We start from the raw sequence: 14240 nt of genomic DNA on the forward strand, positions 1-14240 counted from the left end.
AACATATTCGAAATTTATATTTATGCGAAAAATTATCTTTCCTACGATGTTCTTACATGACACGTTAATTATTTCATTAGAAAATATTATAATAAATAATCTACGTTTTTTTATAAAGGAATAGACAGTACAAATTTTAAACTTCGCAATTCACATATCAAGAAGATATTATATAGATACTAACATAACAATTTTCTACAAAATTTTTATTAACAAAATTCAAGGTATATTAAAAATTATATGGGCCTATCTCTAACTTACAATTAAATCTAAACACACAATACACATCTAAACATGAGTTTATTAATTTGTGAAGTTGTGTGTGTGTTGAGAAAAGTAGCAAAAGATAAGCTTAATGCAGAATTGTTCTATGAATTTCTTTTCCAAAACTTCATCGAATATCAGATCCTTTTCAGTAACTTTTTAAACACGGGAAATTTGTCTGTTCCTTCTCTGTGCCAGACGGGCAACGTCTAAGGAAGTACGGGCTGGTCGCGTGAGATCCACCGAGATGTCGAGTATGACATCGTCGCAAGACCCCACGACGACGACGACGACGACGGCGGCGGTGGAGGTGACGGAACTGGACAGCGACGGTTCGAGCTGCGGCGAGCGCGACGTTTGGAAGCGCGTTCGCGGTGATTCCTCCGACACCGGGCCCAAGAAGCGTCGAAAGCAGACCACGCCGGTAAGAGTCTCGTCTGGTCTTGCGGGCGTGCACGAGGATGCGCGCGAGGACGAGCGCGAAGACGAAGACGCGAAAGGTAAGCCGTCGTCGCGATCGCCGTTGCTGAGCAACGACCATCACCACCAGCACCAACAACACCACCACTACCACCACCACCATCACCACCACCATCACTCGCCGTCGTCGAAAGACGAGAATCTAAACAACGAGTTCCGCTGCCAGCACTGCGGCCGGCTCTTTGACAGCGACGAGACGCTCAACGTCCACGTGGATGGCGAGCACGGTGGCGCAAATCAGGCGACGCCAGCTGTCACCATCAAGGTAGAGCCGGCGCAGCAGCTGGATCCAACTAACGAGAATCCCGTTAGTCTCTTAAGCGTTAAGAACTTCGCGACCACGTGGTTGGCGTCCGGCAGCCAGCAGCACGTGCAATCGCAGACGCAGATGCAGTCACAGAGCGATGAATCGTGGTCGAGCGGCCCGGTCAATCAAATCGTCACGATGACGAATCATTTGCAGGCTCTCTCGAGTTTTCCGGGCACCCTCGCGCAGTACCTACCCCTGCCAAATTTTCCCCTGACCGATCCTCAACTCCCTAGATCCTCCCTCGGTCCTGTGCCGGTCAAGATCTTCAATCCGGACGCGTATTGCGATATGTGCAACAAGGAGTTCTGCAACAAGTATTTCCTGAAGACCCACAAAGCCAACAAGCACGGAATCTACGTTGACTCGCCAGCGCCAACGGCTATGGACCCCGCCGCCGTCAATGTCGCCGGCGGCAACGTATTCGGTGTCGTGAACTTCCACGCGAGTAACGCGAGCGTGAAATTGGAGCCGCCGGCGACTCCGCCGCAGAAACGTTTCCGCAACGAGGATTGTACGAAGAGGAATAAGCAAAAAATGCACAACGAGTCACCTGTGGATCAGCAGTCGGACGGCCAGCAGATCTCCATGCAGTCGCAGAGCGAGGAGGATCGAATGACGTCGCACGACAGTCCCGGCGGTATAGAAGCGTTTTTGAAGCAGGAATCGTACGGCGTCGAGCAAGAAGACGCGACCTTTATGCCGGCCCCCAGACATCTCTCGCCCCAGTCCATCCAACAAGCGCGTGATTCTGGTTTCAGCGCTGATCTTCTACGCCGACTTGGCGTCATAAATCCCGAGGCATTCTGCGAAATCTGCTGCAAGGAGTACTGCAATAAGTATTTCCTACGCACGCACAAGATGAAACGGCACGGCGTTGTCGTGCAGGACAGCGAGCGATCGCCCGGCAGTTCCGGCGCTACTGTCAACACCTGGCACCAGGTGCAAACCAGTCCACTGAACTTGATCGTCTCTGAAGCTGCTACGAGTGTGGAGTCTAATGACCGCGGTAGCGAATTACAGGAATACGAGTGCAAACCCTGCACTATTCGTTTTCAGACGATCGATCTGTATCAGGCGCATTGCCGAAAGATGCACGAGGGCGAGGAAGGCGGCTCGCCGAAACAGGAATACGACTTGGACGGCTCCGATCAGCGTAACGATTCGATCTCAGAAGACCTTCAGAAGTTGCAGACGATGATCATGCAGCTGAACGGTCTAGATTCTGGTAAGGGATTATCCTGCGCTGCCTGCGGCAGAGAATGTGATTCGAGGTCAGCCTTACGCGTTCACATGGCGACCGAACACGGTATCACCGGTGACGAATCCTCATCGTCGCCGCAAAAGTCACCAGTAGCCATTTCGACTATTCTCTGTACTCTCTGCGAGAAGGATTATCCTAGTCAAGATGCATTAAGGAGACACATTAGCGAGGAACATCAGCCCATCGTATCCAGTGCTATTACTCTGCCGCCGGTACTGCCGCCAACGGTAATTGCCTCTTCCGCTAGTTCGACACCGACTCCAAGTCAGACTCCAAGCGGCCAAGCAACAACGATGACAGAAAAGAAGGTAACGTCGCTAACTCCTACATCGAGCTATTGCGAGATATGCAACAAGGAGCTGTGCAATAAGTATTTCATGAAGACGCATATGCAGCGGATGCACGGCATCGAGATCGAAAACGGCGCACAGATCGGCGGCGTAATCTGCAACATTTGCAACAAGGAGCTCTGCAGTAAATACTTTCTGCGAGTTCACAAGCATAATACTCATGGAATCATCGACGATAACACGTCGTCATCGGCGTCGAACAACAAACAGGAGTCTTACGATGTTCCTAGCGCCGAGGACCCGGCACTGAAACCGGAACAATTGGGCGATCTTAGTCACAGATACTTCATTCATTTCACCGAGGTATGTCCAATTTGTAGCCGGAGGTTCCGCAGCATCAAGTGGCTGAAGGCGCACTTAATGGGCGACCACGGCAAAGCGGGGATCGACAAATGGCGCGAATTGGAGCAACAGTATCAAGCGACATCCAGAACCTGCGGCAGAAGCGTTGCTTCGACGAAGAACACGCAACAAACGTCAAACCTGAAAATTCCCAATGGTTTCGAGGTTGCTCAACAAATCAAGCCTGTCGATTACACGAGTCTGGGAAATCAAATGCTATCAAATCTTCTCGGTTCCTCATCCGAGGAGTCTCAATTAAAGAATTATCGCTGCGGCTACTGCAACTTTACGACCCCTGTGTTGCCCTTTCTCTTTCTTCACGAGCGATCCCACGTGAATCCACAGGAAAATCTCGAAGGAGATCGAGCGTTACAATGTCCGATCTGCTCGCACGACTTTCATCAACCGGAGCTGCTTCATCAGCACCTGCTCGCCAAGCATCAATTCCCCTCTCTGTTATCGCAATTTCAACATCCTCTCGCGAATAATCTTAGATCGGATGTCGATATCAAGACGAGCGACACCAAGAACAGAACTGATCAGGATACAAAAGACGATCGTGTGGGATGCAGTCCGCACACCGATCGGAATATCCTCGAGCCCGCCAAAAACCAGCGGCAGGACGAAACTACAGTAAAGGTGACTCCCCAGGGTGTATACAAATGCGCCCAATGCGGTTACGCGACGACAAATCTGAATCGTATCAAGAAGCACGTGCGGAAAGATCACAAGGCGATAGGCGATCCGACGGAGAGCGTGATTGCCGAGCTCAGCAAGACCCTGAAAGACGTAGCGAACAAGCAGAAGATGCCGGCCTGTTACGCGATGCCACAGGACATGAACTCGAACCCCGACAAGACCATTATGCAACCGTTCCTGATCGAGGAGCAGGATCTGATGCAGGTGGGCGCCGAGTCTAGCTCGGCGAAGAAATTCGCGCCGGCTCTGGTCTACTTGCCGGTCAAGTCCAGAATCAGCAACTCCCTGACCGCCTCCTTTACTCTCACCCCCGCCTGAGTTTACATCGCGATCGTGTTACTTCGCGTAAGCATCTTGAAAGAGTGCGAGTGGCAGCATCTGCATCTGCGACCTGAGCACGTGGTATCGGTTCCTATTTATCATGTAAGACGAGCAGCCAGACGGCAAGTGTTATTTGCACTATAATATTTCGATGTTCCATTAATTTTTACGTATCTTTAGCAATTTTTCCAGGCTTTCCTATTATCGATCAAGTAAGTCCTTCGGTTGCGAATTAATAGGTTGCGAAACAAAGTAAAAATGATCGAATAAACGTAATGACCGGGCAGATGAGATTATTCTTCTCCTCCGAAGCTAACTTTGCATCGTATGAAAAATGATTTTGAAGCCATTCAGTGTTTGAGAAAACAATGATAAATAGAAATTTTTTAAATAATTTTCTTAGACGTTAATTGCCTTCAAGAGCCATTCTTTAGTGCAATCTTATCTTTGTAAGAAGATAATCCCATTTGACGGAATTTCGTGTCAAACAGCTCGTTGCCATAACACGAGGATCGTTCGGTTCTTGGTGACACGTCATCGACTTGTAATACGAGAGATCATCCTGAAGCAACGCGGAGTAGGAATACTCGTTTACACGTACTTTATTTCGAGATGATTTTCGAGGGTGACGAATTTAGCAGACCGAAAAGATCTCCTTCGAAAGAGAAGACTTTTCGGAAAAATAACGAGTCGAGATTGTTATTATTGTTCTAAGTATAGGGAACATACTCGTTATATACTCTTGTAAATACTTAATCATAATTAATTAAAATATGAACGGGTGATCAACAAAGTTCCTATTTTAAACGCGATGGGCTCCTCGACATCGGGAAACTCTCTTCGCTCTCTTCGCTTCGCATTTTATTTCGTCCGTTTTTCTTGCTTTAACGATTTTGCTTCTGCCCAAGTGAACCAAAAAAGAAAAAAAATCTCGCGCGTAAGACCGAGCGCGACCATTCGATCGGTATTAAATTCATTTACTTATCGACTTTTTCTTTCGCGACTGTTCTAGTCAATATTTTATAAATATATATATATATATTTACGTGAATAAGAAGAGAATTTTTTCAGAGATAAGACAAATTTAGAGATGTATTTATCATACATACGTAGAGTACGCGTTAGACTCCGAGAAATCGTCGTGCGGTGCTAATTAGACGCGACCGCTAATTATCGTCGCGACGTGTACAGCCAAGAGGGCAAGAGCGTAATAGTAACGGAGGTATTGGGGTATCAATGTGCAGAGAAAATCGCCAACCAACTCAGGGGTGGACACAGTATAACCCGCAACAAAAAGTACAATCGTATACACAGCCAACGCATTGCATAGACTTTAAATAATTTTTAACTATTAATGATGAGATATAGCGCGCATCTCATAAATGTTCCGCGGATATATCAATATAACGATCGATCCCCCGCCCAACCGTCTTGGGCTGCGGGGTCGCGAAATGACCAAGCTCGATCCACTCGAATATTCGATGAACGGCCCCCCCCGATTTATATATGTATAAACTACATACCACTAAATAGCACACTCGGATTATTTAACTAAGAGATTACCTAGTCTAATCGGTAAACACCGCGGACATCGAGTCCGAGATAAAAGTTCCTCCTTGAAAGCTGTTTCAAACTTCGTGCCTTTGCAGCTTGAGAAACGCATTACCCGCGAACTTCCCCGTTATCACGCAGGTCTCGATAAGGTATATCCGAATATAATGAGCTGATTTGTTACAATTATGATAAATATGGTTCCTGTCGGGTGTTCTCTCTTTTTCTGTCTCTCTCTCTCTCTCTCTCTCTCTCTCTCTCTCTTTTTCTCTCGATCTCGTTGTGTAATAGCTGATCTCTTTTCCTGGTAATGTGACGCGATTGCGAGGCTTTTCCTTGAGAATGAGTCGCAAATAACTGCGGAATTGTTTCACGGAAATGTCCCATAAATATTTATCTCGAAATCTCTTCATTAGAAATATGACCGTTTCATGGCACACAATATACATTTTAATGGTTTCCGCTAAGACGATCTTAAATTATCGTGTGTTTCTAAAAGTTTTATTTTCTGAAGATAATAAAAATGACTGCAATATTCAAATGTTCGTTCAGAGATTGTCGTCTTTTCAAAGATTAAACGATAATCGAAGATATAAATCGCAATTGGAAAATCGATAAAGATTTCATTAAATTGTTTTAGACGCGTCGCAAAAAACTTTCGACGATTTCTTCGTCAGCACTCGAATCCGATCGAAAGGACAGCTCGAAAGGACAGCTGTTGCCGCAATGACCACACTCTCGATAGCTGAGCATGCAACCGTTCTGACCTGCCTAGCTTCCCAGCAACACATTTCTCGTAGCACACCGGTGTGCCCATCCCTCCACGATGAACAAACATGCACGCTGCATTTCCGCCCACACGAAATTGCCCTTGCTCTGTCATAAAATAATAATTCTGCTTACTCAGTGCAATCTTTGCTTACCGAATAATATTTGGAATGTCAATATTTTTTCCAAAAAATTATCAGACAAAAGTTTCTATAGACTTTCTGTGACATTTAAATAATTTAAAAATGTTTTTGAAACAAATACTATATATAACGCAGGATCTCAGAATAACTTTCCAAAGAGAAAAAAGTATCTTACGAAATCAGGTTCAAATGTAAATTATATATATTTACATATATTTTCGAAGATAATTATATTTAGATATGTTTTTGAAGTGTTTGTGAAGCTGTGCAATTTTCCGTTTAATTAATTAAATTATCAAGATAATTAACTGCATGCTATAAATTCTTTAACTCGATGATTAATGGCACGCAAAGAAATAAATTACTTAATCAATTTATTTTTTTTTTTATACTTATATGGACACGCTCGTTTAAATAATTTACATATGATTTTTGGTGAGTTTTCATTACTTGTTAATATTCCGGTATGTTAATCTACATGCGTTTATTTTTTCGTTAGAAATCTTTTTATCTTTTTTATCAACTAGAACTTTCCCAAGAGATATGTTACACATTTGATTGTTCAATCATACGTGAATAATGTCGAGCTCTACATCAAGGCTCACCCGAACTGTGAACATAATGAATATGCGATAATTAATTTTGTACTGCGATTTTTTCGATAAGTTAATGTCTGAAGAGGGCTTAATCCGGTAGCCGAAACTTGTAATTTATTTGTATTTAAACTGAGTTTTTATTTATTTATTTTTTTTTTTTCATTATATAATGTTACTTTTCTCTATTTGCAGTTTATTCTTTTAAGTGTGTGACTTTTTAAAGAAAATGTGTTGACTCTTACTTTGCCCTTTATTTATTATTATTTATTATTTAATCAAACTACTATCGAGAGTGACATGCGAGGCGATAAATAACGCAATCGAATTCGTTATCGGTTCTCACTGAAATACAACATTCGGCATTCGTCGCATTCTGGTAATGCGAATTCGGCGCTGTCAGAGACGGCAATGATTTATTCCGGGACGATTTCCATAGCACGAGTCGATTTTTGTCTCAGGAGCCATAAAAGTTTTCCCCGCGCGCGCGCGCAGCTGAAATTCGAGAACCGCGTCATTTAACGGGGCACACATCGATACCGTTGCCGAAAATTCGTTTGAATTAGTATGCGTACACGCGTGCATTAATATGACTTAGGGGAGAAGAGAGGCGATCGGCCATTACGCAAATCTATCGAGGGGTTTAAGAATGAAAGAGACAGAGAGAGAGAGAGAGAGAAAGAGATAAGGAAGAAGTGGAAACGGTGACTGGACGGAGGGAGAAGGAGAACGATTCTCGTTGGGGAAAAATGAATTTTTAGTCGGCATTGTCGTGCCCGGACGAGACGGGCCCGGACAAATGGGCCTCCACCATCTGGTCCCCCCCTCTGGCGAGGAGGTCAGAGTGGAGGAAGGAGGTCGCGACCTTGGCGGGGATTTTTCCGAAAAAGTTCTGAGAACGAAACGAACCGGGGTGGAAAGAGAGGGACATGGCATCCCACCCTTCCTGCTTCTGCCCCCGCTTCACCGCGGCTTCGCCTATTTTTCCTGCCCCACGTGCACGATGCGCGCGGTGACACGCGAAACGCGCACGTCCATGCAAAACGGCTACCTCGACCCCGCTCTTAATTGTGTCCCATGCAGATACGCGTATTGTGCACTTAATGGTCCGTGCGCGACGCGTTACGGATACCGATTTTAATTATTATCGCGAGAAGGAGAGGGCACGCGTAGAGGGGTGGATAACAGATCCGGGCGATGTCGGGAAAGCCGGTGGCTCTTTCGCGCGCGTGGCTGCAACCATTTCCGGGTAACAGCGAGCGATCGTAACGGATATGAAATAATTTCTTTGGTGCTTCGGATGTAAGAGGCACAACAGTCTTATCAGTGTAAAATATCAGAAAAAAATTCAGATATCTATTGATGGATTGAAATATTATATTATTAAGCACCAAAACAATCTGGGGGCAATGATAATTATTAAACAAATATTACTTTTATCGTTTCTACCATAAAAGTAATCTGTTGGGATATTATTTTTAAAAAATTCCATGTGCCGTTAAATTTTCTTGAATAGAAATATGATTACTGCTGCTCTCTTTATCGAACACCAAAGACTTAATCGTGCAGTACGATTTTTCTTCATTGAGAAAGTATTTATATCGATATAGTATCCAATTAAATTTTTCTTCTCTACGTACAGTAGATCTAGATTTATAATTTGACGGAATTTTGGGCGATCGCTAAACAATTGTAATACCACGAATGTCGAAACTGAAAAAGTAAGAGGAGATTTTAGCGAAGTTTTGAGAAAAAGCTTAACGGCTCGCATGCCCAAAATCAGCATTGCCTTTATAACGTAATTGAGCGCAAAATCAAAATTTTACCCGTAAACCAAACAAACAAATATGCAAAATATATATATATATATATATATATATATATATATATATATATATATTGTTCATTAATATATATTATTGATTATATTAAGAACGTCGTAGATTAAGTGCATTTCGTATGTGAATGATACGAACGTGAATTTACGTATACACCTACATGTACACCGTGTAATTCATGTACAATAACAACGAGGTACAAGCATATAAGCGTACGCGTTCGACAAGTACATATGGTATTATAGAGTGTACATTTCATGAAATTAGGGGAATTAATTAGCATGTCTAGTCATTTTGGAAACAATTTACAAATTTCTATACCTGATCTAGTCACACGATGTAACATCAATGCGACATATTTCGATTACCAACGCAATCGATTTTGTCGTAGATCAATCGCATACCTTTTTTTTATATAAGACTGCGTGAAACGATAAGAGACACATATATTATTTTTGTTAGTTTATATTTTTTTTACGTACACGCCTGAGTTCTCGCAATTATTTATATACGTGTGAAAAAAAAATTATATGAATAAAAATTTATTTTTTCTTTTTCTTTTATTTCCGTTTCCATTTTTTTTCTGTCGTCCTCCTTGTAATACATTCTTTAATCGACTCACATAATTTTTATTTAAAACAAATATTAATACTACAGAGGAGAATGCATTTTATTTTAACAACGGTGTTTATCGATGCCAATAAATACGGAGATTATTCTCGCATCTCTATCGAAGCATCGAAATTCGAACTCACCGGAATTACACTGGCTTCAAACGCTCGTTTTAAGATATCGAGTTACCCGATCCACGGGTTTGATAGGTGGCTGTTAGACTACCGCCAATTCGTCGGTTTTGTTTTTTAAGGGTGTCGCTCCTAGGGTGATTTTTTTATCAACTGTGACAAATAATATCCAAACATGTTAAATATGACAAATTATACGCGCGCGCCCTTCGAGGTTTTTTTACTCATTTTAGAGCGAATGTTTCATTAAACAGTAGCACATTCGTTAGATATAATTTGCTCCGGATTATTTTACGCGCGCATTAAATATTTTTAGTAATATAATAACTCAGTGAATTTTTATATAGAATATATATAACATAAATCATATTTGAAACACTTAAAAAATTATATGCTATTAAGAAAAATTTCATATACTTAAAAAAATCAATTATATTTTAAATAACAAAATAAAGAGCACTCTCTAATGTTAAAATTTAAATAAAAAATATATTCTTCTCTAGCCTATAATTCCACAGTACTGTTATGTTTCATTTAGAGTCGTTTCGTATAAAAAAAAAAAGAGAAAGAATATAATTTATAACAACTGTTTGTACTGAGTATTTCATCGTCTATAATCAACGGCGAATGACATTATTTTCCGTTTCGTAGAGCGTTATCGAACGGAAGGGACGAACGAAAGGAAAAGCGGGTACGACGATTTTCAATCAGAAGAAACATACTAGTATAAGTCGATGAGACGCGGAGGCGCTTGCGCTACATAGAAGTTTTCCTTTCGCTTGATGGTCGGTGGAGTCGAGTCGATTTGAAAAGGGAAGGCGGAAGGACCCGTCATCCCTCTCGCACCGAGCGACGACCGACCGATGAGTAAATGACACACAGCTCAACCCCCCTGCTTCTCTACGTAAACACACAGACGTACAAACGTGCACACACTTGAAAAACGGATGTCCACTCACATACACATACATTGACGTCCCTAGTATAAGGGGGATGCGTATAAAAATCAATAATCTTGCGGTTTCCAAGAGCCCCGAAAACGAAGGAGAATGTGGCGCGAGGGTGGCCTTTAGCCATGTAGACAAAAGATGAAGAGTATTTCGTTATCGTTCACTATTGTATTCGTTGTGATAAGGAATTCGAAGGTGTTCACTCGCGAACCTGATGGTCCTTGCCAAATGCTTTTTGGAAGAAAAAATAAATCATGTGCGTGTTTCTAAGAATATGATATTTTCGAATTTTAAACATGTGTTTTGTCGCAAAATATTTTTAATATGAAAAATAAGATTTAATGAAAGTACCACTTTAAATATCTCAGTCATGTGTGATAGTATAACTCAATTGTAACGATTCGTATTATTGTATAAGATTTTTAAAATATCTGAAAGAATTTTTAATTAAATTTTAATATATATTATTATAGACACATTCAAAATTTTCAATGGTAAAGATATTTGAATTATTAAAGATATCTAAATGATATTTAAAAAATAAGTACATTTTTACAATATGAGAAATCTCCTTCTCTGAAATTTAAATCTTAAAACTTGCAAGTCTCTCTCCAATTTACTTACAGCAAGCCACTGTTTTCATCTTTTACGTCCAATGCCACATACCCTCGTCACATACACGTACAATAATCATGATCGTTTTGTTTCCCTGTCATTTATTTACAAAAGGACCGTTCGGCCAAGATCCATAGCAAATTTCAGAAAAAGGTATCGAACTATTCGCCCCTCCATTTATCCAATACGATCCATCCGACTTCCCCTACTCATCAACTACCACAGCTTATATCCCATGAAGGAAGTGGATTGCAATTATCAAAGCCTCCCCCTCTCAATTCCACCCTTCGCTCTTTCTTACGTTAGCCGTTCCGCGATCTCGTCCCTTTGCGTTCCCTTTCCTCCCCTATCGCCTTTCGCCAACTTGTAGAAATTTTATCCTCCAATAATAATTTCACCATCGCCGTTATAACCATCGCCACCACCATCACGACGATTACCATCCCCTACGTCGTATTCGCATCCTTTTCTTCGTCCCGAAACTTCTCAGGGGCCGCAATCTACGTCTCTAACGATCAAAGAAATCCACGCTCAGGAACGAGGGTCGACAAAATGCCTTCTCGCGCGGAGAAACTCATGAAAACACTATGGTGCCGCGATTGAAGGAAAACATCTTCAATTTGAAAAAGAAAATTTGTAGTGTGAAATTCATTTATAAGTTTCCAAGAAGATAAAAGTAGTAATTTGTACTCTGTTTAAGTTCTATGTTTCGTAACAATTTTATAATATTTATATGCAAACATAAATATATATTTTTTTCATTACGTCAAGGCAAAAAATGTTATATATAAAATTCTGTCGCTTTTCACGATTCTGTGATGAACGGTTCTATGTAGAGAACTTTATTCAATTTTTATTTCAATTATTCCTGGCAATTACTTTGCAATTAGTCATATTTTTCAATTAAGCGATTATAATCAATTGAAAATATGCAGCAATAAATATTAAATCGCTTCAATGATGTCATTATATTGTAAATGTCATACATAAAATTCCATTACTTTTCGCAATTCTCTACTGGAATAGAACTAATTTGATTTCAAATTCAATTTTTAATTCAATTATTTCTGGCAATTACTTCGCAATTCGTGATACTTTTGCAATTGCGTGATTATAATCAGAGATTGTGCAGCGATAAATATTGAATTGCTTCAACGATGTCATTAAATTCGATAGATTATGAAATCTTAATCGCGTAAGGAAAGGTATCGCAAATAATCAACGTGAACGAGAATATTGCTATCTTCAAGAATAAATAACATTATTGTGAGCAATTATCGTGATCGATTTCCAAAATTAACTAATTAAGTTTTATAATCTGAAAAAGATTTAAAAAATTCAAGAGTTATTTTCAAATGCTTCTGTTTCATAAAATATTTAACAATCGAACGAACTAACTGATTTATGATGCACATAATTCGCGTTCGTATTTCAATTCTATCCGCTTTAACTCCGAATTTATCGTTGAATGAGTTTGACGCAACACATCGCGCAAACTCTGAACAATGAAGTATCGAGCAAGCATTGGGGATGATATTTTATAAACGTAGTATCGCGATTTATTGAATGAACCCTTCGACATCATGCAAAAAAAAGTGAGAAAAAAACCAAAAACAGTTGTCCTGACGTGGAGAAACCCTTTCACAATTTTTCGGGCTCGCGCCGCGAGTTGCGTTTCCAGTCGAACGATTCCACGAGAAGGGTGAAATAGGAGAATCCGCGAAACGGGAATCGAAAAACAGGAATCGAAGGGTTGAAAACGGGAGCATTGTGCATCTGTATGCACCCTTGGAGACAGAGAAGTGAATATACCTCGCGCGCATACAACCCTTTATTTATTTAACGCCGTGTCCACGTGCCGGGTGCGCGTACGCGTTTTCCCCCAATTCAACGGATTTCACCCCAAAATTTTCAGCTGGCACGTCTCTCTCTCCCCCCTAGCCGATTTACACAATATTTTGGAAATCCTTTATAAGATTTCGCTTCTCTATCTCCCCATCTTGCACCGCCATCGGATTAGCTCGTGTACTCGCTATTGTTGGACCTTCACGGCCCCTTTCGTAACGATCGACGATGCCAGATGGGTGAAGCGCGTCGATCGTGAAGATCTGGCACAAAAAAAAGTTTAGTAAAACACCGCGGAATTCGTGAAATTAGGGTTGACGCCACGTGAGAGAGAAACGTGAAAACATGAAAGAAGGGCGCGACACGTGACGCACTTTTTCGTTTTTTTCTTTAAGAAGAGAAAGGTATAATGGAGATATATATTGAACTTCGGAGGATTCGCGAAGGATTGAAGTTTGTTTGAGATTTCATTGCGCAGAATACACGACCCTCAAATATTTTGTTTAAATTTTTCTATCGATAGACAAAATATAGAAATAAATCAAAATCCGAGCCTTTTTTATTAATTTATCTGATTTTTATATCTAATCTTTCTGAAAGTAATTATCTTCAAGAAGTAATTATTATTTTACAATTAATAAAAAACAGTTAGCTAATTTCTAATGCAGTTGTAAAAATTGCTATTCAATTTTGAAATTAATGTTAGATTATATATAAATGTAACTTTATATATAACAGAAAAAATTTTAGAGAAGATTATTATCTTGTCTATGAGTGATACTTAATTTATTGATTTCATATCGAGCTGTATCTATCTATAAGAAAAATAACAATACAATAATTAGTTTTACTAAAATCACCAAGGAGTGACACCACACAAGTGACACAAAACTTATTTACTTAATTTTTCTTTATCTGCGTTCTTTTTTGCGTGATTAGTAAGAAGACAATACTTATTATTCACAATTACTCGACGCAGAATAGTTATTCTTTTTAATAGCTTGAAAAACTCAAACATATAATTACATTAAATTTCAAACTCGAGACAATAATAATCCTCGAAGAGTAATTACAAACACCAATTATATATAGTACGCACACAGAATATACGAAATAATAAAAAAAAAATCTAATAAGTTCTACGAAGTAACATTTACGTTAAACAAA

The 14240-nt window shown here is 40.4% G+C and overlaps 1 protein-coding gene across 1 annotated transcript; it reads left to right on the forward strand.

Annotated features, from left to right (window-relative positions):
* The first annotated feature begins 511 nt into the window (after positions 1-511).
* On the forward strand, positions 512-4024 carry LOC108752396. Its single transcript, XM_018493197.1, has one exon. It carries the CDS (start codon positions 512-514, stop codon positions 4022-4024), a length of 3513 nt encoding a protein of 1170 aa, XP_018348699.1.
* Positions 4025-14240: the final 10216 nt, after the last annotated feature.

This window comes from Trachymyrmex septentrionalis, unplaced genomic scaffold (genome assembly GCF_001594115.1).
Source record: "Trachymyrmex septentrionalis isolate Tsep2-gDNA-1 unplaced genomic scaffold, Tsep1.0 scaffold60, whole genome shotgun sequence".
Taxonomy (NCBI): Eukaryota; Metazoa; Arthropoda; class Insecta; order Hymenoptera; family Formicidae; genus Trachymyrmex; species Trachymyrmex septentrionalis.